This window comes from Leptonotus elevatus, chromosome 5 (assembly GCF_054856555.1).
Source record: "Leptonotus elevatus isolate MCC_2025b chromosome 5, RoL_Lele_1.0, whole genome shotgun sequence".
Taxonomy (NCBI): Eukaryota; Metazoa; Chordata; class Actinopteri; order Syngnathiformes; family Syngnathidae; genus Leptonotus; species Leptonotus elevatus.
The window spans coordinates 2,081,611-2,102,777 of record NC_141243.1 but is presented as its reverse complement, the minus strand read 5'-3'; the positions used below and the strand labels follow the sequence as shown (position 1 = coordinate 2,102,777).

General features: G+C 42.6%; 3 protein-coding genes across 4 annotated transcripts in view; 1 reads left to right on the top strand and 2 right to left on the bottom strand.

Annotated features, from left to right (window-relative positions):
* LOC147173232 (ral guanine nucleotide dissociation stimulator-like) overlaps positions 1–4,245 on the bottom strand; it is a 28,974-nt gene extending 24,729 nt beyond the window's left edge. Inside the window, exon 1 of the mRNA XM_086075230.1 lies at positions 3,595–4,245. Coding sequence (XP_085931356.1) covers positions 3,595–3,615 — 21 coding nt within the window. The 5' untranslated portion in view covers positions 3,616–4,245. The remainder of the gene's footprint in view (positions 1–3,594) is intronic.
* Positions 4,246–4,897: 652 nt separating this feature from the next.
* ptges2 (prostaglandin E synthase 2) lies at positions 4,898–9,251 on the top strand. Its single transcript, XM_086075320.1, has 7 exons — positions 4,898–5,262; positions 5,924–6,133; positions 6,233–6,288; positions 7,164–7,316; positions 7,834–8,034; positions 8,387–8,504; positions 8,722–9,251. The coding sequence occupies exons 1-7, from the start codon at positions 4,954–4,956 to the stop codon at positions 8,860–8,862; spliced, it is 1,188 nt and encodes a 395-aa protein (XP_085931446.1). The 5' UTR covers positions 4,898–4,953; the 3' UTR covers positions 8,863–9,251.
* On the bottom strand, positions 5,493–20,857 carry LOC147173230 (outer dense fiber protein 2-like). Of its 2 annotated transcripts, none has more exons than XM_086075244.1 (17): positions 20,579–20,857; positions 19,734–19,832; positions 19,523–19,647; positions 18,070–18,193; positions 17,632–17,763; positions 17,165–17,242; positions 16,935–17,006; positions 16,238–16,354; positions 15,277–15,402; positions 13,938–14,047; positions 13,029–13,164; positions 12,832–12,942; positions 11,666–11,896; positions 11,411–11,511; positions 10,203–10,491; positions 9,903–10,051; positions 5,493–9,156 (listed from the first exon to the last, which is right to left on the bottom strand). In XM_086075244.1, exons 1-16 carry the CDS (start codon positions 20,681–20,683, stop codon positions 9,905–9,907), a joined length of 2,103 nt encoding a protein of 700 aa, XP_085931370.1. In that variant the 5' UTR covers positions 20,684–20,857; the 3' UTR covers positions 5,493–9,156; positions 9,903–9,904. The 2 variants fall into 2 exon arrangements, with proteins under 2 accessions (XP_085931370.1, XP_085931371.1); XM_086075245.1 differs by having other exon boundaries at positions 17,165–17,239.
* Between the last annotated feature and the right edge of the window lie 310 nt (positions 20,858–21,167).

The window sequence follows — 21,167 nt, the reverse complement described above, 5'->3', positions numbered from 1 at the left end:
TTCGCTCTCTCCTATTTCTCCCTCTTTTTTTGCTCCATCTCCCCCCGCCTCTTTCCTTCCTTACAGCATCTCTCTTTCACGCTCTTCCTTTCTCTCCACAGTCCCTTCCTCCCTCCAGGCCTCATTTTTCTCTATCCCTCTCACTATCTTTACTCTCTCATTCATTCATTCATTCATTCCCCCGCTTTTCCTCACACTTTCATCCTCCTCTTTCTTTTTTTGCTCTCTTTCTTTTTTACATTCTTTCTAACCTTCTTTCTTTCTTACCGTCTCCCTCTCTCTCGCTCTCTCTCTCCCTCCCTCCCTCAGCCACCTGCTGGAATGTCGCGCTCTCTCGTCAAAGTGTCTCCTCTGTTGCCATGGCGCCTCGCCGCCAGTCAATCAAATGCGGCGGCGGCGGTGTGGTCTCCTCCGTTCCGTTTACACAAAGTCGCGTGCAGGTATCCGACGCACTGATTTCAAATCAAAATCATTTTTGACGTTTTACATTCTGCAGTGTTGTACAAAAGTAACAAGTTAGCAAGCTTTCCCCCCCCCCCCCCCCCCGCCGACCATGTTGTTGTTGTTGTGATTCGGCAATTTTCCCGCGTTGCTGCACTGCAGGAAGTGAGAGTGAAAGGCTGGCCTTTGTGAGGCCAAACAATCAAGCTGATTTACAGCCTGTGTTGCCACCTCGCTATATGCAGCACAATGCGCGAGTACGTTTTCAAAGTAGGGTTTCAAGACATGGTTAGGATTTTAATCCAGAATTAGGTTTACAAATTAGGATTTCATGACTGGGTTAGGGTTTCAAACAAGAGTTAGGATTTCTAGTTAAGGCTTAAGTCGGGTTTCAAACCAGATTTAGAGTTTCAAGCCATGGTTGGGGTTTCAAGGTTAGAATTCAAAAGTAGGGTTTCATGCCTTGGTTATTGGGATTTCAAAGACGGGTTCGATTTCTAGTTTGGGCTTCAAAGCAGGTCAAGTGAGGGTTGTAAGGTCGGGTTAGGGTTTCAAAGGAGGTTTTCGGGACAAGGTTTAAGACTATGTTAGGGTTTCAAATTTGGGTTTTGGTCACTGCATAAGGTTTCAAGTCAGAGTTATAAATTCAAAGGGTCTCAAGCCAGGTTTAGAGTTTCAAGTTCGGATTTTGCAGCCTGTGTTAAAGTTTAAAGATAGAGCTTCGAAGAAGGGTTTCAAGCCTAAGCCATTTTGAGTTAAGGTTTTAAGACAGTCTTAACATTTTAAGGGAGAACTTCAAAATATGTTATGGTTCGAAAATAGCGTTTCAAGCCTAAATTAGAGTTTAGAGTATAAAAGTATAAAAGTAGGGTTTGCAGGTCAAGTTAAGCGTTATAAATAAAGGTTGGGATTTGATTTTAGGGTTTTAAAATACGGTTTCATGCCACGGTCAGGGTTTCAAAACAGGGTTGGGGTTTCAAAGTAGGGTTTAAAAGTCAGAATTAAGGTTTGGATTTTAAGTCAGGGTTTTGAGCCAGGGTTAAATTTAGTTAAAGTTATGGTTTCAAGTTACGGTTTTTAAGCCACTATCAGGATTTTAAATCAGTGTTTCAAATACAGGTTGTAACCGTCGGTTAAAATCCAAGTTAAAGTTTAAAAGTAGGGGTTCAAGTTAAGGTTTCAAATATTCTCAAACAAACTGTTGTCGCTATGGTAACGTGTGTCTCGGTGTCTATTACTTTACACGAGTGCTTCACCGACTGGTGTGGTCAGTGTGATTGGTCGTCACCTCGCCCGCCCTTAGCTCCTCTTGGCGCCGGACGCTGGCGGTGGGCGGCCATGTTTGACGCCAGTGCGTGGGAACAAAGCGGCCATTGAGTCACCATTCATGTGCTAATGACGCTAGCCACGTAGCGGAGGATGTCCCGCACATGAATGCGGTTGTCATGGCAACCAGCAGCCACAGGAACCACTTCCTGTGGCCTCACTGACAGTGCAAATATTAATGCAACTTTTACGCCAATCACAAAAGTCCATTTTAGTGCAATTGAAGTCTGCCCAGCAACAAGTGACTCGCTTTAAATTCAGGGATTTATTTATTTATTTATTTATTTTGCTTACCTGCCTCTTTTTTTTAGTTGTTCTCTTTAGGTTTTAACATCCTGAGTGTCACATTTACATAATTTAAAAAAAATGGTGTCATTTGTTTTTTATATACTAGGTTCCCCAAAAATTACAATGGGTAATAATTTTAGGGAACTGTAAGAATGTTTATGGCTTCAACCCGTCAGCCCTTCTTTTGGATGTTTTTGATGTTGCAAATGACGTGATTGGTTAAATATGTTAAATAATATGTCCGAAAGGAAAAAATAAAATTAAATATTTATGAGTCCACTGAAAAAAATATTGACATTTAACACTCATCGCAGTTTACAGACCCCACAATGAGGGTTCTTCGCCTTTGGGTTTTAAACATGGACAAGGTTTTACATCCATAATTACTCAGACTTCAAAAGTAGTAACAGCGATAGAATGGTGCTGCGTGAAATTTTATAGGGCAGATAGCTGGGCCAGAGCTGTGAAGATTAACAACAGAACACATCCTCCTTTTCTTCCCGTTCTGCTGAAAGTAATCATCGCATTCCAACTATTCCGCACATCACACCAATGATCTGATTGAGGGGATGCAGTGTCGCTGTGTGAAAGTGAGCACAGTCGCAACAATATCCCGCCTGCTTTTGCTGCATTCTGCGTAAAAGGCACACGCTGATAAATGCCGGCTTATTTTGATGCATTAACTTTGTGGAAATTATGTGTGAAAGGGGCTACATTTTGCAGAATCTCTGTTTGAAAGGGTTTTTTTTTGCTACCATGTGTTGGAGTAATCAACCGCCAGGTTCTGTACGAAAAGCAAAGGAGGAGAAATATTTGATGCCACAAGTTGCTGTAGTAAATAATTGCTAGTTTCTATGTGGAAAAACAAGACCAACAAAATCCAGATCTACTTTTATGACTGTTTTTAGGATCACTATGTGAAAGGGGCCCAATACCGATACTATCATGTATCACACAGTAAGCAATCGCTGGGTTCTGTGTAAAAGGCAAGGGCGGATAAATGTTGCATCTACTGTTAGGTGTGGCTATTTGCAGCATCTCTATGTGAAAGGGGTTTAGGACTAATAGCACAATTTGCTGTAGTAAGCAATTGATGGGTTGTATGTGGGAAAAACAGAGACCAACAAATTACAGATCTACGTTTACGGTTATTTTGCAAGATCTCTGTGTGAAAGGCGTCCATGACTGGTATCACCGTGTATCATAACAAACATTTGCTAAGTTCTGTGTAAAAGGCAAAGGCGGATTCTGTATTAAAGGGTTTTATGTTTAGTAGCAATATTTGCTGTAGTAAACAATCGCTGGGTGTTGTGTGGGAAAAACAAAAGATCAACAAATTCCAGATCTTCTTTTATGGCTATTTTGCAGGATCTCTGCTTGAAAAAGCAAAATTCTGATAAGGTGCCGATAATGTCATTAAATAGGCACTTAGCGGTCACAGGTGATGCTAATTAGCTTAATTAGCCGCATGCAAATGAGCCCTGGGTCCAGGTGTGCTTTTGGGGACAAAACCAGTTTGTTTGTTTGTTTGTTTTTTACCTGTTTTTCCAGCATGATCATTCTCTCGCTGTCATGACCTTCATGAGCGTGTTGAGGTGCACCTTCAGTCGGCCAGTCAGTCAGTCGCTCCCCTCAGTTAGCATCCTCATCGAGAGAAAGAGAAAAAATGACGAGCGTGGGGGGGGGGAGCTAACTAGCTTAGCCGCGATGCTAATCCACAGCTTCGGTGTTTAAATGTCCTCTTCGCCGCCAGCATGTCTCCACATGGCGGTGTGTGGGGGGGAGAAAAGCACCGAGAGCTTAAAAAAAACAGCCAGCCGTGGAGCTAATGGGGTAGTTTAGCATTAGCCGGCTAAAGAGCGAGCGATGGTGTTTATTTGTCTCCTCCCGCTGTCATCCGAAAACAACACGACATCCGCGGCGCGGGGGAGAAGATGTCCTCCAGCGTCGGTTCTCCACACATAACCGCCATCATCGTCGTCGTCGTCGTCGTCGTTGTTGTCATCTTCCCCGCTGACGAGCAGTCGCCCCGGCTGGATGCGGCGATGCCACCGCGACCGTGGATGCTTTAATGGATGCTGGGCAAGGCGGAGGCGAATCTCTGCTTTCGTGACCAGTGCTACGCCGTTTTCGATGCTCGTGAACGCCGCACACGTAGCATGAGCGCGTACAATGTGGAAAGCGGTAGAAAATCCGGAGGGGCATGGAACGCATCGCAGTTAGCTGGGCGACATTATTTCTTTGTGGCAAGGATGTGTATTCATATTTACTACACAAAGTTCCAGGCCACTGTATGCTCTTTTATTGCCTTATGGCCTTTTATTTACACAACTATAGAGGGTGTAAGGCTGTGTGCATTTCGTCACCTGACTAAATAGTGGATCCCCGCTAATTACATTATGAATGAATGAATAAATAACATTGATTGTATAGGCGGTGGTGTTCCACAAAAAAAATAAAAAAAGCCATATATATAAATGCGAGAATAGGTTGTCTACTGTTGCCAAGCAAGGGTACGCTATCTAATACAGAATTAAAATATGTGAACTATGCCAAGTAATAGTTACTTAGATGTTTTTTTAAACTATTCATCACTTATTCAATTAGGCTTTTATTACATATATGGAATTGTAATAATTTTATTGCATTTTAAAGCATTTCATTTTTAATACTCCAATTGCATTTTCAATTATTTAACTTTTTATATATTATTTATTATATAGTATATAATTTATTTTTGGGGGGGATTTATTTTATTTAACTCCAGTGGGAAATTGCGTAAACGTGCCTATGACGTCAGGGGTGGGCGGTGCTTATCCCAGCCGAATTAACTTGAAGGGGCAAGCGTAACCACGCAACCTGATCGCAGGGCATTGTGGGACTTTATGTAAATCCAACATGGCGGCGGCCTGCGCCAGATCGCTGGTTAAGGTCGGTTGGACGATTCTGGAGAGTCCTGCGCTCCGCCGACCCGGCACCGGCAGCGGCGCCCTCCTGTCGGGGAACGCGGGCTCCCATGTGTCCCGGAGGTCCTACTACTACGGCGGGGGCGGCGGCGGGGGGCCAGGATCCCGCTCCGGACTGCTGTGGTCTCTGCGGGGTGGTGGAGGAAAGCGAGCGCTGAGCTGCGCCTTCCTGCTCGGCGGCGGTGTGGGGCTCTACCACACCGTCAAGTTCTACTGGGCCCAGCAGCGACAGCTGGCCCAGGTGAGATGCCTCATGCCCGGGGAGAGGAAGGAGAACGACTTGATTACTATCCCGGAATAGTAAATATTAAAAAAAAAAAGAAGACACCATTGCAAAATTATCCGTTTCTGTGATTCTGCTATTTATAGTTGTGTGAAATGATCTTTACAACATAAGTACGAAATAAAATAAAAAATTGTTATTCAGAGAATATTTTTGCAGAGAATAAAACATAATATACACTACTTGGGTATAGTAATATTAAATCAAAGTGAATTATGTAAATAATCCTCACAATTGTCAGCAAGACTAGAAAAAACAGTAGTGTTACTGTTTATTATTTGTTTGATCTATTACTGTTATTCATTACTGTACCATAATATTTTTACTTTTTTAAATTTTTTATCACATTTATATTTTGTGTTCATAAATACCTATTAACAAATTCACTGCCAGCCATTCCGCTCTTTACTAATCAATCTGCAGTAGAACATAGGTCAGTTTCAACAATAGGATCTGACCAAAAAAGCAGAGGACCCCCTATCCCCCCCCCCACAAAAAAGTCACGTCAAGAAGAACTGTGAGAGTTAAAATCGTTTGCCTTTGTGACATTTGAACTGAAAAACCATCTTGCACTGACGAGCTCAATTGAATTGAAAGCACGCTCGCTTGTGTGTCTCAGGCGCCCCCTGCAGAAGGCCCTTCGCCATCGGCGTCTCCGTCCCTGACGCTATACCAGTACCAAACGTGCCCGTTCTGCAGCAAGGTGCGAGCCTTCCTGGATTACCACGGCCTGGCCTACCGCGTGGTGGAGGTCAACCCGGTCATGCGGCGGGAGATCAAGTGGTCGGCCTACCGCAAGGTCCCCATCCTCAGGGTGGACGAGCAACTGGTACCGCAACCACGCTAACGCTAACCCGAAAAACATCTTTCGTGTTTATGATTAGTCTGGGATGTCAACTTTCTTTTGTTTGTTTTAATCAAACTGCAGCAACTGAACGACTCGTCCGTCATCATCAGCTCACTCAAGTCCTACTTAATCAACAAGTAAGCGCCGCTATGTGAACAACTATATTAATTACCTTCATAACTGCACTGATTAATACCTTGACCAACAACAACCGTAACAATTATCTTGACCTTCTCGATGACATCCTCACAACTACCTTGCAAACTAACTTTAACTAGCTTTAACATTACCCTTAACAACTCCATTAACACCATGACAACTATATTAATAACTAGCTTGACAACTACATTACCAACCTTAACTACGTAACATCTGTATTGATAACTACCTTAACAATTTTCTTGACTATCTTGACAACTAACTTAGCATTAACAACAACCTTAACAACTAAATAAATACCTTGACAACTATAGTGCCAACCTTAACTACCCTAAAACCTGTGAACTAACTTAACAGTTTTCTTGACTGTCTTGACTACCTTAACCAAATTGGCAACTACCCCAACAACTAACATTAATAACTTGACAACTACATTGACTAGCTTGACAAGTACATTACCAACCTTAACTACATAACATCTATATTAATAACTACATTGACAGCTATCTTAACCATTTTCTTGACTATCTTGACAGCTGACTTAGCATTAACAACAACCTTAACAACTAAATACCTTGACAACTATATTACCACCCTTAACTACCCTAAAACCTGTTAAGTTACTAACTTAACAATTTTCTTGACTTTTTTTAAACTATATTAAAATAACCAGCTTGACAACTACATTACTAACTTTAACAACTACTTTAAAACCTAGATGAATAATTATCTTGACAACTACCTTAACAACTAGCATAACTATTACCTTCACAAATATCTTGACAACAAACCGGACCTCCCAAAGCGAGCTTAGCAAACTTCCTGGGATTTTTGTGTGTGTGTGTTTTTTCAGGGGTTCCAGCATGTCGGACATTGCGCACTGTTACCCCGAGATGAAGTCGGTGAACGACAGCGGCAAGGAGGTGACGGAGTACAACAACAAGTACTGGCTCATGCTCAGCCAGGACGACTCGGCTGCCGTCTACCCCGACAAAGGCATGCAGAAGTAAGACAAGTGGCGCTGGGCTATGTAGCAATGCTAAGCTAACATGTCATCTGCCTTCATTTTACCGGAGCGTCTTTAAAAAAATATTGAGCCGTAATTGATGGGGCTATCACTATCGAATATTTTTAGAATTGATTAATATATCAATATAATATTTCATCTATTATTAAAATAAAATTTTATTTTGCGTCAAAGTAACAATTTTCCCCAATTACTGTTCTTGACACAGAAGAAGGCTGCATTTAGCAGTTGAGTTGTTAGCTTTTTTAAGATCATTTTTCAAAATTACATATTTTTGTATGTAGCTTTAATTTAAATGTACATCTTTTTAAACTATATTTCTATAATTAATATAGATATTTTGTAATATTAATTTGTTTTTTTCTTAACTCCTAACATAGCTATTCCCATTTATTACATTTTTAAGACACAACACACACTTCCTATCAGATCCCGAAATCTTTTGATTTCTGCCTTTAGCATGTTGCTGACGTGATATCAATTTTTTTTTGTCCAGGGAGGAGATGAAGTGGCGCAAGTGGGCCGACGACTGGCTGGTGCACCTGATCTCGCCCAACGTGTACCGCAGCACCGGCGAGGCCTTGGCATCCTTCGACTACATCGTGCGCGAGGGCAAGTTCGGCACCCTGGAGGGATTCTTCGCCAAGTACGTCGGCGCCGCCGCCATGTTCGTCATCGCCAAACGCCTCAAGAGCCGGTGAGTGAGTCGCTTGGGTTCGGGGATTTATTTGTGACTTTTTGGACTGTTGAAGATCGCTCGTGGTTGTGTCAAGGGCCCGACAATTAACATTTATATAAATAAGCGCTTTCAAAAAAAAATTTTTTTTATATACGCCAACATGTTACAATAATGGCATTCAAATATTCCCCATGTTTTTTTTTTGCAGATTTCTTGTTTTTTGTTGTAATTCAAAAAAAAATTCAGAATCTGCCGAATATCGTAATCATCTGTATTTCTAAAAAATAAAATAAAAATAAAAATCCATATCAGTTGGGGCTCGTTGTGTCAATTTCTACTGTGCTCATGCAAGCAAATGGATTAATTGCAGACACAACCTTCAGGACGACGTGCGTCAGGACCTGTACAAGGCCGTCAACGATTGGGTGGCGGCCGTCGGCAAGAAGAGGAAATTCATGGGCGGAGAGCAGCCCAACCTGGCCGACCTGGTGAGGAGACACCACAATGCCGCCGTATCGCGCACCTGGCAATTTACAGTCAAACCATGTTTATAGTGGTGGGTACGAAAAGTTCCAGATGGGACAAATCCCCTGCCATAAATAAGGCCCACTGCCTATTTAAAAAAAAAAAAACATTAAAAAAAAAAACGATTGTTAAAAAATGGCCGATCTCACTTGTAGTTTTGCCGCTTGCTCGCCTCGACAGGCTGTGTTTGGCGTGCTGCGTGTGATGGAGGGCCTGGAGGCCTTCGACGACATGATGGCCAACACCAAAGTCAAGCCGTGGTACCAGCGCATGGAGGCGGCCGCGCGCAACCACGAAGGACGCTCACAGTCGTCACGGTAACCGCGTCGCTCACCAAGACTGCTTTTGCGGAGGACGCGGGGGGGACGGACTTCTGGATGCTCACGTGATCTTACTTGCTTTTGTTCTGGAAGATTGCAGTCACGGTCAATATTCCATACGGCCGATTTTTACGGTTCATGTCAATGGCTGTAAAAGTTTCATTTGTATTCCTTAACGAGTTACAAAAAAAAAAAAAAAAACTGAAGAAAAAGTGTTCACTTATTCTTGTGCCGAGCTTCCGGGATGCAGGATGGTGACCTTGCCATAAGAAGGCGCTCTTGAGTTGGTCTTTGTCTGAAAGTACAAAGAAATGCAAAAAGTTGAATAATGCAAACAAATGGATTCTTGTGTGTACTTGTAAAAAAGCTTCAATAAAGACAAGAATGTGGTTTCATGTGTTTTTTTTTTTTATTCAATACTTACATGTAAACAAAACTGAAAAAGATTAGCTTTAAAGAATTCATTTATAAATACGATTTAATTTAAAATCTGTATTTTATACTATATACTGCACTCTTTGGATGACTATTTTAAGACTAAAAAAAAAAAAACATATTAATGCATTTTTTTCCCCAACTGTTCAGCTAAAAGCTATTTTAATGTTTAGATTTTCTTCTACTTTTTCCCACGACATCGCTAACTGTTTCTAATCTTGCATAGCTTTAACATGCTGTAGCCATTGTATATTTACAAAATGTCATATATAAATATATATATACACGGTATATATATAGTGTATATATATATATATATATATATACACACTGTATATATAAATACTTTTAGATCAGAGATGGGCCCAAAATAATAATTTATCTTCATGTTAGATTTTCACGGAGTCATACATTCATTAATTAATTTGAAATTGAAAGAAAAATATATAATATAAATATTTTAAATATGCAAAATAAAAAATGCTTTGTGTGTTAGGGTAAAAAAAAAAAGGTCAGAAGAAAATAACGGCAAATTAATTCGAAAGTGGCACGCGGACACATTTATTTGTGAAAAAGTGAAAGCTTGTGTTTTTTGTTTTTTTTTGCCTTCAGCTCGGGACGAAAGGCTCTCCAAAGACGTTCCCGTAGGAGGTCTTGAGGAAGCGCACGTAGTTCTGCAGGCTGCGGTTGGTCTGGTCCGACTGGTCCAGACGCTCCTTCAGGTTCTTCAGCTGGTTCTGGAAGCGACGCTCCATCTGCGCGAAGGAAACAAGTCACAAGTCGTCACCCTCCCAATAATCCCGACTCGGCTCGACCTCCACATCAACCCGAACAAAAAAAAAAAAAAAAAGAGGTCGCAATTCCCGTAGCGGTGCCGGAGGCTGCGGCGGCGGCGCGCGCGGTCACCTCCTCCTTGCTGCGATGCAGTTGGCTGAGCTGGGCCTGGGCCCGGCTCAGCTCTTCCTGCAGGTCCAGGGCTTTGGACTGGGACCTGCGCTCCTTGTCCAGGACTCTCTCCACGCTGTGTCGGGCCTGCTGCTGGGCGTCGTCCAGGGTTCGCTGCAGCTGTTGGGACAGGACGGCGTTCTCGCGGCTTTTCTGCTCCAGCTGCTGCTCCACGCTGAGCACGCTGACCTCCTTCAGGGTGAGCGCTTCACACATCTCCTTGTTCTCCACACGCATGGACTCCAGTTTACTGCGGGGGGGGGGGGGGGTGTCGGGTCACACGCACACGCATTGACATTTTTGGTTTTGGTTTTAAATGATTTTTTCCCACATTGCTCGTATTGTTTTTAAACATGCCGCGCTCACGTAGCTAATTAATTTAATTATTTTGGGTTTCGTCTTTTTTTCTCCCTGATCCTTATTTAGTTATTTTTTAAACTTGTTCTTACTCTGTCCAGCTCACATAGCAATTATGTTAATATTTTTAAAGCATATTTCTTAATTTTGTATTATTAGACTTCACTCTCAATCCCGACAAACACAGCTAACAATTATTTCACCTCAGCCATTTTCCAGCAATAAAAAGTTCATATTACTTAATTTGATAACTTTATTATTGTTATGTGCAATTAATATATTTTAAAACAAATAAAAAAAATTCCACTTGCTGTCGACTGAAGATGACCTCACAGGTCAGCCACGATTGGTCGTTCCCTACTTCCTCAGCACAGGTGAGGTCATCTTCAGTCGACCGCAAGTGGAAAAAAAAATAGTTTTTAAAGGTATTATTTGTACATAAAAAAAGAATCAAATTATCAAATTAATTCTGGACAAACTTTTTACTGCTAAAAATGGCTCAATTAGTGAAGTATCCCTTTAACTAAAGAGCATAACCTATAATGTTTTTATAAAAAAAAAAAATCCCAGTACTTTTTTTACCTAAAAATTTTTTTTTAAATTATTTGACTTTTTTTTTTTACCCTAACACACAAAGCATTTTTTTTTTGCATATTTAAAATATTTATATCATATATTTTAAATTAATGAATGAATGTATGAATCCGTGAAAATCTAACATGAAGATAAATATTATTTCTTATTTTGGGCCCATCCCTGATCTAAAAGGTCTCAGACGCTGACAGAAAATGGCAGCAGCATATTGTGGTTACCTTTCCAGGTTGTGTTTCTTCTCTTTGAGGACGTTGCTCTCCTCCTGCAGCAGCATGTTCCTACGTTGAAATGCCTCGAGCTGAGAACCTTGTTGTTCCACCTTAAGGGCAAAAAATATATATATATATTCTAAATCATCCAAAAATCGACTTTAAAAAAAAAAAAAGTCTACAAAATACACAGATTCCGATTCGACCTCAAAAGATCTAAAATGGCCAAAGTACTACGGCCTCGAAAGCACATCCTTCAGGTACCTCGCGCCTGACTTCAGCAAGGGCAGCGTCGTGCTCCCGGTTCCTCCTCTGGTGGGCGTCGGCCTCCTGCTGCGCCTGCGCCAGCTGCTGCTCGCTTTTGCGCAGGCGCAGCAGCTCCCTCCTCAGCCGCTCTTGCTCCCGGTCCTGCGCCGCCGAGGCCTCCCGGGCCTCCAGCTGGTCCTCGTTCACCTTCAGACGCTGCTCCTCACGCTCCAGGTCCGCCTGCTGAGCCTGACCGACATCGGATTCAGTTTGGTCGAGTCCTAGACAATCTTGAATAGCATGGTCTAGTCTAGTTTAGTGAATTCTAGGGTTTGGGTTAAGGTTTATCAGAGACTGGTTCATCCAGGTCAGGACTACACCCTAGTCCAGGGGTGGGCAAACTCTGTCCTCGAGGGCCGGTGCCCTGCAGGTTTGGGATGTTTCCCTTCTCCAACACAGCTGATTCATATGATGAGCTCACCAGCAAGCTCTTGGGCTGGGGAGGAGTTCTGGTGGGGGGTGTCTGGTCGGTGCTGGATTTCACCTTCCTTGGTTTTCTTCGGTCCCCTCGGGTCTCCTGGTGTTCGGTTTAGGTGAACGGTATGAGATTTTTTTCTAATAGGTTTTCTGGTGAGCTAACAAATACACACACGCACGCACGCACGCACGCACGCACGCACGCACATACACATACTCACCCACACACACAAAAAAAAAAAATATATATATATATATATATTTATATATTAAAAAAAAAATAAAAAATAAAAAATAAAAAATAAAAAATAATAATAATAAAAAAATAAAAAGAGCAATGATGATGACATTTCCGAATGAACAATACTGAGCTCTTTAAAAGAAAAAAAAAAAGAAAAAAAAGCAAGCTCTGGCGAAGCCTGATAACGATCCTCACCTGTGTTGGAGAAGGGAGACATCTAAAACCTGCAGGACTGTGGCCCTCGAGGACCGAGTTTGCCCACCCCTGCCCTAGTCCTATATAGTCTGTCATAGTATATATATATATAATAGTCATTGTATTAGGCTAGTCTGGCATAGTCTAGTATCGCAAGTCTACTTTAGGACAGTTTAGTTTAGCCTTACATTAGCATGCTAATAATAGCATATAGCATGCTATATAGCATACATATAGCATGCTATAAGTCTGCCAGATCGATGTAGCATACCTTCCTCTTGTATTTGTCCAACACAGCTTCCTGCTTTTTGTACGACGCCCTGAGGTGCCTTGTTTCCTCTTGAGCCCCTCGCAGCTTCTCCTCGCCGGACGTCACCTGAGCCTGAACGGAAAAAAACCCAACTCCTTAAGGCTCACCTGTGTGGGTTTTTTTTTTTTTTTCCATATGCTATGGGGGATGTCCTGCACCTGCAACGATTGTTTGTCCAGCGCCATGGCGGCGTTCTGGGCGCTCAGACGGTGAAGCTGGTCTCGGAGCTCCTCCCTCTCACCGCGACTTCGCTCGTCGGCCACGCGATGCTGAGCATTCCATTCGCTCACCTGCCTGGCGGGGGGGGGTCAAAGACAGTCCAGTCTAGCACAGTTTCGTATTGGGAATGGTCTTGCCTCGCATGGTCTCGTATGCTAGATTCTAACGTGGGAAAACAATGTCTACTCCTAAATAGCCTATCATAGATTCGTTTAGCGTAATAGTCTAGCCTAGCGCAGTCCACTACGGTGATAGGCTGTCAAGTCGAGTATTTGTCTATTGCAATCCGATGTAGTCTAGCACCCGTGTCGTCCACTGCAGTCTATTCTCGTCAAGCATAATATCGGAATAATCTAGTCAGGCACAGCCTGTTCTCGTACGCTGTAGAAAGTGAACTGACATGGGACTGCGATTGTCTACTACGGTAACAAGTGTCTTCTAGTACAGCAGAGTGTCGTCTAGGATAGGCTATTTTTTTTGCATATCAAACTGGAACCTAATCCAGTCCAGTCCGGACAAGTCGGGTAGAGTGCAGCCTATCATAGTAAAAGTCTAGACTCGCGACAAATCCATCTTGTGTGATTTACAGAAAATTGGCAGTCAATTGTTGTTGAGTTGTGTTGGACTGTCTAGCGTCCCGCAGCGTATCCAACTCTCGCCTATTAAAAGTCTTATGTAGCGTAACGTCGTCTGGTTCGCGACACTCGTCGATATTCTGTACTGCATATTTGTCATCGTTCAATCGGCAGGATAGTGTAGTTGCGATCGTGTCTCGTTTTTAATGCCGCGTAGCCTAGTACATTAAAAACACGGCCCGGCATGGTCCGGCGCTGTGTGTGCGCGCTCACAATTTGAGTGCTGCCACGTTGTCCTCCAGCTGACTTCTGGCCGCCGCCTCCCTGGCGATGCGCAGACGCAGCTCGCTGCACGTGGACAACGCCTGCGCCAGCTGGGACTCCTTCAAAAACATCAGCAAAAACAAAAACGAGCACAGTCCAGTCTTGTAAGAGTCTAGAATAGCGCGATTCCAGAATAGCGCGATTCTAGAATAGCGCGATTCTAGAATAGCGCGATTCTAGAATAGCGCGATTCTAGAATAGCGCGATTCTAGAATAGTCTCGACTCGTGAAGTAATCGTAGCAGACCAGTGTTGTCTGCGAAATTGCTAACAGTGTCGTCTATTAATAGTCTGGAGCAGTAACAACAGTGCGGCATAGGGTAATATAGCAATCGCTTAGTCATAGTCTAGCCTAGTAATAGTTTCTTATAGCAGCCTATGGTAGTAATAGTCCAGAATAGTAATCCAGTTTAATATAGTGTCGTCTATTAATATAGTCTAGTACAGTAACAGTGTTGTGTAGCGTGGTCATAACTAGGCATAGAAAATAAAAAATAAAAATAAAAATAAAAATAAAAATAAAAATAAAAATAAAAATAAAAATAAAAATAAAAATAAAAATAAAAATAAAAATAAAAATAAAAATAAAAATAAAAATAAAATAAAAAATAAAAATAAAAAAAAAATAAAAAAAAATAATAAAAAAAATAATAATAATAATAATAATAATAATAATAATAAAAAAAATTAAAAAAAATAATAATAAAAAATTTTTTTTAAATAAAAATAAAAATAAAATAAATAATTAAAAATAAAATAAAAATAAATAAATAAATAACTAGGCATACGAGGCTAGTTAAGAATAGTCCTAGTGCAGTAATCTAGTCGAGTCTAGCGTAGTACAATAATAGGTTAGACTAACATGAAATAGTTTAGGCACGGTGTACTTATAGTCGAGTCTAAAAGTACGATGGCCTATTAATAGTCGCGTGTAGTAAATCGAGTCGAGGATAACGATCGTCGAATGTAGCGTAGTAGAGTCGAGCACAGTCGAAAATAATCGAGTATAATAACAGTCTGGCCGAGCATATTCAAGTCTAGTAATAGTCCAAACTAGCACAGGGGTCGTGAATAATAATAATTAAGTACATTAACAGTGTAGTCTGGCATCGTCCAGAATTTAAATAAGCACAAACTGTCTCGTCTTGTCTAGCCTCGTTTGTCATGGACACGACAATCGAGTTGAATCGAGGATGGAACCGCGTATGACACGTCTATAATGACATAGTCCGGGATCATTTCGTGCTCCCCAGTATATCCCAGATGAGGATATTTGGATTTTTGCCTACCTTCTCCTGCAGTCTGGCTCCCATCTGCCTGGAGGCCTCCTCGGCCCGCTCGGCATGCTGGGTAAGCAGCGCCAGGGCCGCCTCGTCGTCGTGTCCCCGCTGTTGCTCGTAGGTCTGCTGCAGGCGCTGGTTTGGATAAGGGTTCCGTTTAGTTTATGCTGATAGGCTAGTCGTTTGTCATAGTCTGGGACAGGGGTCATGGGTGTTTTAGATATCGCTCTCCTCCAACACAGGTGAGGATTGTTATCAGGCTTCTCCAGAGTTTGCTGATGAGCTGATCATTTGAATCACCCGAGTTGGAGGAAGGAGACGTCGTCTAAAACGCGTAGGAGTAGGACTGCGGCGCTTTAGGACCAGGATTGCCAAGCCCAGGTCTAGGACACGGTGGTCAAATTGGGAATAATATGGCTTTATATGAATACATTTTAATCTATCATAATCTGCTCTAGTATCGTAATAGTCTCGTCTCAAATTAAATAATCCAGTCTATCAGAGTGTAGGCTAATTGGACATCATACACTAATTTAGAAATAGTCTCATTTAGTAAAAAAAAATTAGATCATTCCACATCATAGCCAACTGTCGTCTAGTCCATCCTAGGTTTGTCGTTGAGCTCAATTTAGCCTTATTTGTCACAGTTTAATAAATGTTCTATGGGATAATCTCGGATGGTAAAGTCTAATGTTGTTGAGTCTTGTGCTGCACAACCTGGTACATCATAGAATATATTTTTCTAGTCTCGTCTATAACTGTTTGATATAGTCTAGAATTGTCTGGTTTCAAATCTGGTCGCAAATCAATCAAGTTTTATCCAAAGGATGGTAAAGTCTTGTAGAGGATTCTAATCTCATCAAGTCTTGTGTTGGATTGTCTAGTACATCATAGCAGAGCGTAGTCTTAAATTTTATAGTTTAGCATAGTCTAGCGCTTGATTGTTTTGCACTTCAATTTGTAAGCGGACCTGCAGCTGTGCAGCCATTGCGACTTTTTCATCTTGCGCTCGACTGAGCTGGGACTCCAAATGGTCTCGAGTGGACGCTAGGATCCTGGACAGCTCCTCCGTGGTCTTGGCATGGTCCTGAAAACGGAAGTCAGCGAGTTAGCAGATGCTGTAGTCTAGCAGGGTCTAGTATAGTTTATTAATATTAAGAGTCTATTAATATTCGAAGAGAGTCAAGTCTGTTCCAGTCCAATCATAATCTGGTGTATCACACCGTGGTATACTAATAGTCTAGATCAGTGGTGGGCAAACTCGGTCCCTCAAGGGCCGGCGTCCTGCAGGTTTTGGAGGTTTCCCTGCTGCAACACAGCTGATTCTAATCAACGGAATCGTTACCAAGCTTATGCAGAGCTTGCTGATGAGCTGATCATATATCAGCTGTGTTGGAGAAGGGAAACATCCAAAACCTGCAGGACTCCGGCCCTCGAGGACCGAGTGTGCCCACCCCTGGTCTAGATTGACATAGTCTGGTCTACTAATGGTCTAGTCTGTCATAGTCTATATTCTAGCATTGTTTTAGTAAAGTATAGCATTGGTCTGGTATAGTTATAGTCTAGTCTAGTCTAGAATAGTCTATCATAGTTGAGTGTCGTACTCATGGACTGTCAAACATAGCAATAGTCTCGTCTGATAAAGAATTTCATAAGCATTTGCAGACCTTTTCAAATTCCAAAGACTCTGCGAGCTGGGAAACGTCTTTTTCCTTGCTGAACAGTTTGGACACAAGTCTCTGGAGGACACAAAAATGTTTTATTGTGACGTTCTGTATGGCAAGGTGATAGTCACAGTGGTGCTGATTGTGGTTGGTTATGGCGACGGTTATAGTTGCGATTACAGTATGTTATAGTAGTTAGTGTTTATGGTTGTCGTGTCGGTTATTGTCCTCACTATATTCTCAGCCTCGACGTCGGCCAGCCTCTTCTTGAACGCTTCCTTCTCCTCAGAGTGTCTCTCGGCTTCGCTCTGCTAAAAGGGACAAAGAGCACCTACGGTAGTACTGTACGAGTGCTAGTCTAGTCAAGCATAGTCTAGTACAGCAATGGTTGAGTGACATACACTATTACTTTACCATAGACTCGACTAGACTAGCCTATAGTCTAGTGTACTGCAGTATCCATCACAATCATAGTCTAGCATAGTCTAGTGTAGTAATAGCCTTGAATAGTCTAGACCATCATAATACCAACGCTCGCAAACTGTAAACTATACTATAATATATACAGTGTAGCATAGTAATAGTCGGGTCTACCACTCAAGTACACATAGCATAGTCCAGTAATAGCAGTTTGTTTAGCATAACCAGACCTCTTTCTAGCATAGTCTAGAACCGTACGCCTTGAAAGCATTGATTTTACCTGGTGGTGACTCCAGTCTCTGAGGAGGTCCCTGAGGCTGCGGTTGGTGTTGTCAAAGATCTCCATCTTCTCAACGAGAAGCTGCCGCTGCCGCGCGAGTGTGGACGCCTGAAGCCTGGACGGACGCTTGTCCTGCGGGTGTCCACCGTCATCTTGTTAAGTGTCCTCGACAAAACCGACCTTTTCTTAATGTTTGTAAACAATAGGAGCCAGGATTCTTCCGGGCGGCAGAAAGTGCGTGACAACTTACCCGTTACATATAATTTTAGACCGACGAGTCACACATTCTAACTGGAGCGATAGAAAAGACGACTGAAATCACCATTCAGGTTGTTTGTTGTGTATTCTCAATTACTCGATCCTCGGCCAAATGCCATAGAATGGAATGGTTTGTTGACTCGTGGCGCAAAGCGAATTTTTTGCCGGATGATAAATTACCTTAGCCAGGCCGTCCAGGGTTTCCTTGAAGGAGGTCATTATGTTGGCAACCGCCACGCCATCCACCTCCGCCTCCACCAGAGCCCGAAGCAGGACATCCGTCTCCGAGGACGGAACCTGTCCTCTTAAACATACAGACAAAACTCGTTCAGAGCTAGCGTGCGTTTGGTATAGAACTAGCGTAGTCGAGCCGTACTATCCATCCATCCATCCATTTTCTGTACCGCTTGTCCTCACAAGGGTCGCGGGGGTTGCTGGAGCCTATCCCAGCTGGCTTCGGGCAGTAGGCGGGGTAGCCGTACTAGTATAGCAATAGAACCAGCCTAGTACAGTCGTCGTCGAACATAGTATAATTCTAAGCATCATTTCAGTGAAGTACTTTAATAGCTTGGCATCTAGTTTGAGTCCAGTTTAGTGAAGTCTCGGATCATCAAGTGTAATACAGGAGTCGTCTGTTAATAGCCTAGCATAGTCTGGAATACGAATAGTCTGCTCTTGCAAAGTAATCGTCGGGCATAGTCTCGTATCGTCATTTTCTTATCCATTACATACCATTATTGTGAAGTGACATTCTTAAATAATATAGTGTAGTAAACGCCTGTGGCCCCCCCCTGCGACCACCACCAAACATTCACATCCAGCCCTGCACCGGCTTGAGTGACACTGGAGGCAAGGTGGGTAAAGGGTCTTGCCCAAGGGCACAACAACACGTGACTTGGACAGCGTAGGATTGGAACAGCCAAGTGAGCCAACCCTTCAGTTACTGGACGACCCGCTCGAGGCTCCTGAGCCACAACCGCCCTATTGATAGTGATGAGTTATTAACATTGTTTTTTAGTTTCAATTTATATTTTAGCCGTTTTGGATTTAGTTATAGCTGTGTAGCTCAATGAATGGGATTGTCTATTGTATTCTTATCTGTCTCACTCTCCTGAGAAAAGAAGGGAGTGTATGTAGCCTGGTACCGGTTCTCGGTCGGAAGAGACAGGCTGATTTATTATTGTTTTTCTCTAATCTGATTTATACCCATGGGAACAGAAGGGGGGGATTTTCTTGTATTCACTGAGTTGTAAACAAATGTACTGTGGGCTGATGGGAGGAGACTTTTCGTATTCACCCACTTTTCAATAAATAATGATGTGCCGGAGTAGAGAGGACACACAATCTGAACAGACCACTGATTGAGTGAGTTCAATTGTTGTCATCAAAAGCTTTTGATACCTTTGCAAAGGGACTTCTTCACCAGAATCTCACCATTCAGTTAATTGAACACGCAAAGAGTAGAATATAAATATTGTCTACTCTAACAATAGTGTAGCATAGTTTAGTCAATAACGTAATTGTCTTTTCTAGCCGAGTATGTACAGCAGAGTAAAAGTCGAGCTCGGGTCGTTCTCATTAATAGCGTACTGTAGCCTCGCACCCGGTAGCTGTATTGTTTATTGAGTGTTACTTGTTTGAACGCTGGCTGCTTTCTTGCTCTTTGAGCAGCAGGCCGAGGTCCTCCCTCAGCGTTGCGGCGTCATCGTCCTGCTCGTCACTTTCCCGCCGGACGTTCTCTGACGGCGGTCGGCTTCTCTAAACGCGGAACGTGGAAAAACACACGACGTATAAGACATATGCATCAAATGTAGCGATGTTTAAACAACACGAAAGAGCGAGACCTGATCTCGTCTGCAGGACGAGATTCCGGGAGGGATCCAAGGGGCTCGGCCTGCCGATCTCCCGCGATCCCCTCTCGCCTGAACATCTCTGCTCCTCTCCTGCACAATACAATATAAAAGTTTAGGACAGTAAATTGTTGATCCTGGGATAGTCTAGCACCGTAATAGTCAAGTCTAAATTTTATTTAAATTGATAGAGTAACAGTGTCGTGTAGCATAGTGTATTTTAACATCGAAGTTTGGTCTCGCATCATTTAGTTTAGTTCAGTTTATTATGGTAATAGTCTAGTCTAATAGTCCGGAAAAGTTAGAGCAGGGGTGCTCAAGTTCGGTCCTCGAGAGCCCCTATCCAGCCTGTTTTCCATGTTTCTCTTCACGTACACACCTGAATAATGATCAGGATCGTTATCAGGCTTCTGCAAAGCTTGCTGATTAGCTGATCATTAGATTCAGCTGTGCTGCAGGGAGGAAACATGGAAAACAGGCTGGATAGGGGCTCTCGAGGACCGAACTTGAGCACCCCTGATGTTAGAGCATAGTCAAGCTAGGTGTTTGATAGTAATAGTTTAGGCTAACATTGTCTGTTTAGTAAGAGTGTAGTCCAGCATGGGTTAATCTACGAGTATCATGCTCTCCTATAGTAATCTATCATAGTCTAGTCTTGTATTGTAATAGTCAACGCTACTAAAGGACTAGTCTAGTCTGGCATTGTCTAGACCAGTAAACTAGTACTGTACTTGGTCTTTGTGTAGAAACAAACTACAAATCAATGCAATTTAGTTGTGTAACAAAGAAAAAAAATAATAACGGCGAATAAAATGTGTGTTGTATTCATTTCTATTCACCTGCGGGGTCCTGCTGGGGCTCCTTCTCATGTGAACGTGCACCGGGGTGCACTCCACAACGTGGACGTGAACGGGAGGAGGAGGAGGAGAATGTCTCGTTCTCATGACTTCCCGATCTCAAACGCAACCTCATTACGCGTTTCACCCAAAAAAAAAACGCCCCCCAAATTATTTTCTCAAGAAAAAAACATCACTATCCGACCACTTAAGACATTTTTTCAAACGTAAAAGTAACACAACTACGAGCAAACTCTTCCATCGAGCAGACTGGTGTTTGGAGCGACAAACCAACGCCTCCTGATTGGTCACTCGGCCACTCTGATTGGTTGAGTTGAAGAATCAGGCTCAGTGATTGGCCGAGGTGCGTTTTGAGCGCTGTTGCCCGTAGTTACTCCTACACTCAGCGACGGATAAGGATTTAAAACGCAGCCAATAGACAGTTTAAAGACAATAACTTGGGATGAATTTTAGTTACAGTGTTTCTATAGTAATCAAATTTTGCGGTTCAAATAAGCGCGCGTGCTATTCCGGAAGTGGCAGTAGCATCAACTCATAACGTCATGCTTCACATACGCATTTAACGAGGGGG

Excerpts from the sequence above, each read along its gene's own strand:
- ptges2 (XM_086075320.1), top strand. The coding sequence starts at position 4,954 with ATGGCGGCGGCCTGCGCCAGATCGCTGGTTAAGGTCGGTTGGACGATT. Across the intron at positions 6,134-6,232 it reads TCAGGGTGGACGAGCAACTG|CAACTGAACGACTCGTCCGT; the intron begins GTACCGCAACCA and ends ATCAAACTGCAG. Across the intron at positions 7,317-7,833 it reads CCCGACAAAGGCATGCAGAA|GGAGGAGATGAAGTGGCGCA; the intron begins GTAAGACAAGTG and ends TTTTTTGTCCAG.
- LOC147173230 (XM_086075244.1), bottom strand. The coding sequence starts at position 20,683 with ATGAGAACGAGACATTCTCCTCCTCCTCCTCCCGTTCACGTCCACGTT. Across the intron at positions 17,007-17,164 it reads ACGTCGAGGCTGAGAATATA|AGACTTGTGTCCAAACTGTT; the intron begins GTGAGGACAATA and ends TGTGTCCTCCAG. Across the intron at positions 16,355-16,934 it reads AGTCTTTGGAATTTGAAAAG|GACCATGCCAAGACCACGGA; the intron begins GTCTGCAAATGC and ends TTCCGTTTTCAG.